The following is a 4047-nucleotide window of genomic DNA, read 5'->3' on the forward strand; positions in this document are numbered from 1 at the left end:
ATGACAGACTTTAGTAATTACAAACTCCTTTATTGATTTTTTTTTTTGGCAAACACTCCGTTATTGAGAGTAACAAAGATACAAGAACAACTTTGATAGCTTGACTCAGTGAGAGTGCAGCTTGAATCACCGATCTCATGACAATCGGGTTGAGACTCATATCGTCTACTCAATTAAAACATCAAAGCATGAAACCTATTCTTCAATCTAGCTTTTATTTATACATGTCTTCTTCCTTCTCAAGCAGCTTCAAGATTCAACGACAAAGCTTCTTACCAATCAGAGTCTCTCATTTACGCTATTTCCTTGTCCACGTCAACTTGCGCACTTGCCACGTCCGTAGTAAGATAGTTGATATCTATCAGGAAGCTTGGTCGTCCATTTTATTCGTCCATTATTCATATTTGAAAGATTCACTCACACACATAGAAAATTTATCAAGGTATACCAATTTAATTAATTAGTAGCACCAACGTAAAGTTTGTTCATAGCATCCATCTCTTGCTTGAAGTCAACCATTGCATTTCTTGGCAGCGTCATGATCACTTTAACTCCACCTTCCATTGATGGATCAAGTTGTGAAGGTCTCAAGATCATCCCTATATGCACTGCACTCTTCTGCTCGGTCAACGGCCGCAGATTCACGGGCTCATTCCAACCAAAATCCATTGATCCGAACCAACCAATATTCCTCCAGTCCGTCAGGAACAATAGTCCATCACTCACCCCTTCGAACTTCGCATCATCCCTCATCAATCTCTCCGTGTTCTTTAGCTCTTCCTCGAGATAGCCCTTGTCATAAGCGGTTTTCTTGGCTTTCTTCACGTGCTTAGCAATTTCAGAGATTGATGCTTCTTGGAGTTCTCTCACGGTTAACTCGATATAGACATCTATGTAGGCGTTACCATAGAATCCTTTAGGAAGTGGCGGATCTAAAACATGTCGGATTCCAACAGCTATGCCCAGGACAGTGATCCCGTCAAGGTTTAGCTTCAGGGCTCGAGATCTTGCTTTCCATATGCAAGAGCTAAGTACTTCATAAGTTGTGAAACCCTCTTTTGGGTACCCGCACTCTCTCATCAAAGAGTCTTTAAGCCTCTTTATATTCCTAGCCCGAATGTTTATTGTCTCCGTTACCTGTTGGACAGAGAATGGAAGAGATCACTTTAGCTAAAATATAAAAAAAAATCTATATAATCACATCAACTCTTCGAGTTTCTTTGTATTTATTTGCAAGAACGTCGAGTGAACCTTGAAAACATCAATTATATTAATTTTTCCTTATTTAATCTAATGTATATAAAATATAAAGAAATTACAAATTATAATCAAAAATAAAATATCAAACACAAAATTGTTGAAGTTAATGGGAGAACAACATACCATATCACTAGTTGGAATATATGGTGAGGTGGCTAAAAGACTAGTAATATGGCCACCAGGCACTTTGGCCAATTCATTATCCAATTGTCCGACCAACCGCTCTCTCTGCCACACCGGCTTCACCGTTGGCTCTCTCTTTCCTGCAGCCAACTCGGTTAAAGCATGGATGATCTGAGCCACTCCAAATCCATCACATACGGCGTGCGTCAACGCCGTGCCGATGGTGAATCCTCCACATGCGAACTTGGTCACCTTTAAAAAAAATCAAAGGGAACAATTGATTATCTTAATTATGTGTGATCCACACTACGAAGAAAACATTACCCTTACAAAACTGAGAGTTTACTGAGATTATTATCTAATCTTCAAGAAAAAGATATACTTATTGCAATTTTTTTTTCATAGAAAAGGCTACTTTTTAATTTTTTTATTACCATGGAAGCTCATGGCCTTAAAACTCATAATAATCAAGAAAATGAAAAGCTACCTGCAAAGCTAGTGGATGATAAGAGACGTTGCTATCGTAGTCTATTTCGATATCAGGCACAAGGCGCAAAGCAAATTGGTCATCAAGATTTTCTATATAGTTTAGAGAGGAGAGGTTGAGGGCTGCAGTAGCGACCTCAAATGGAACTCCCTCACCCCAAAAAACTAGCTGAAGTTTTCGATCACTCTCTCGTCTCATGAGCTTGCCTGAAAGGGGATAGTAGTACACAAGAAGTTCGGACAAAGCCTTCCTAAGCAAAGGGACAGGATCATTTTGGTTCTTTTCGTTGGCTTTGAAAACGTAAATTGTTGCGTACATAACTTCATTGAAAAGATCATTGTCCAAAGTAGAGAGTGAGAGAGTTTCAGAAGGAGTGTGTTTTGAGGGTTTAATAAGCTCGAGTGGTTTCTTTTCGAGTAATAGAGGAAAGATCAGTTTTGTTTGGTTTGCCATCTCTTACCAGTTTAGAGTGTCTACGATCCGTATGATGTTTATATATAGCGAATTTTAAACTTACCACGTTCAGAATATTTTAAATATTAAATGAACGTCCTCTTCGTTTTCACGTTGTTGGCGCCAACAATGACTGACTGATGCCTTTATTTGGTTTCTGGTCTTAAATCTCATTTTTTGAATACCATTGCAACATCTTTTATTTACGCGACAGAATGACATTCTTATTCACAGCCGCTTTTGCAGGATTTTTTTCTGGTCACAGATTGTGTATGAATTTAATTTAATTTTGAGCACGTAATGACAATGCTATGTTTTTTTTTTTTTTTTTTTTTTAATCCAGGGTTTCCCGCTTCGCGGGTCAATCCCTGGGTCCGGTCAGGCAGCGGACCAGCTTCACCCGGGAGGTTTTTCCCTGAGCCCGAAGGCCCAGTACCCACTTTTGTGACAGGGATGAGCAGTTCGCCTCCGGCTGGCGTCGAACCCGAAAGCATGACAATTGGCCCCCAAGGCTCTAACCAGTAGAGCTGACTCATCCCGTCTACACACATGTTATGTTCATATGTTTGTTGGTTACATTAGCGTGATCGTTTTTCGTTTTTTTAGGAAATGTCCCGCATCATAAATGAGATTATACATTAAGCAATAATATGATATATATATAAGAGACATAAACTAATTTACAAATTGCCAAAGTATGCTATATTGATAGTTCATGAAACTAATATGATATCAAAGCTTCTTGATAAAAAGATTGTTTCAAAGCGTCAACGCACATTGCTCTAACCCAACTGAAATTAATTTAACCTAAAAATTTTCTGATTGATCCAATAAAAGTTTGACCTGATGTGTAGGTTTGGCATGGATTTTGTCTTATTATTTCTTCGTTCTGCATCATTTTGTGGCATACAAATTGCATTTGAACGTTGATTTATTTTTATGGGAAGTTTACTTAAATGACAAATTAATTGTGTTATTACTAGAATAACTCATATTTTTTTGAAAATTATTAGAATATTTTTATGGTCGAAATTGCCTTTGTCTATAGTTATAACAAAAAAAACATTACCAAAATACCCTTAACTTTTGATCGACGGCAGATTTATTTTCAAAAAAATAAATCTGTCAAATAATAAGTCTGTTTTTAAAATCTGTATAAAAAAATAATCTACCGTTAAAGTGGTGTCAGACTTTCTTAGAAACGTCAGATTTATTTCCACGACAGAGTTAATTGTACGATTTGAATAGAAAACAGATTTTTAGGAATATGTCTGTCGAGTGAGGTAGCAGATTTATTATAAATGGTAGATTTTTGTGGTCAACTTATTTTATTATATTCGACTTATTTTCTTATGGCAGATTTATATATCCGACTTAAAATTGTTGGTAGACTTTTTGTTTATGTGGTGGCAGACTTTTTAATTTATGTTATGGCAGATTTACTGACGGAAATCTAGGTTTATGTAAACCAAACTTAATTTAATATTCAATTTCGATCGGTTTACATTAATTTAGAATCTGGTTTATTTTTAGGTTAATTAAAATTAGAATTAGATAATTTTTTGTAGTTGTCATCATCTCTCTCATTTCTCTTTTCTTCCTTATCAAGTTGTCATTTTTATGGTGGTTTAATCACTTGTTGCACTCCTTATGTTTGGAGAAACATGAACCCAATGATGTATCAAAGAAACAATGTTATTTACTGAGTTTGAGCTAAGGTAAGA

General features: G+C 36.3%; 1 protein-coding gene across 1 annotated transcript; it reads right to left on the bottom strand.

Moving 5' to 3' along the window:
* On the bottom strand, nucleotides 1-2497 carry LOC106304627 (spermidine coumaroyl CoA acyltransferase-like). Its single transcript, XM_013741029.1, has 3 exons — nucleotides 1871-2497; nucleotides 1384-1635; nucleotides 1-1137 (listed from the first exon to the last, which is right to left on the bottom strand). The coding sequence occupies exons 1-3, from the start codon at nucleotides 2321-2323 to the stop codon at nucleotides 457-459; spliced, it is 1386 nt and encodes a 461-aa protein (XP_013596483.1). The 5' UTR covers nucleotides 2324-2497; the 3' UTR covers nucleotides 1-456.
* Nucleotides 2498-4047: the final 1550 nt, after the last annotated feature.

This window comes from Brassica oleracea, chromosome C7 (genome assembly GCF_000695525.1).
Source record: "Brassica oleracea var. oleracea cultivar TO1000 chromosome C7, BOL, whole genome shotgun sequence".
NCBI classification, from domain to species: Eukaryota; Viridiplantae; Streptophyta; class Magnoliopsida; order Brassicales; family Brassicaceae; genus Brassica; species Brassica oleracea.

What these genes read in the sequence shown, in the direction of transcription:
- LOC106304627 (XM_013741029.1), bottom strand. Translation starts at nt 2,323, where the DNA reads ATGGCAAACCAAACAAAACTGATCTTTCCTCTATTACTCGAAAAGAAA. An exon ending in ATCATCCACTAGCTTTGCAG is followed by an intron (nt 1,636 to 1,870) that starts GTAGCTTTTCAT and finishes TTTTTTTTAAAG; the next exon opens with GTGACCAAGTTCGCATGTGG. An exon ending in ATATTCCAACTAGTGATATG is followed by an intron (nt 1,138 to 1,383) that starts GTATGTTGTTCT and finishes TCTGTCCAACAG; the next exon opens with GTAACGGAGACAATAAACAT.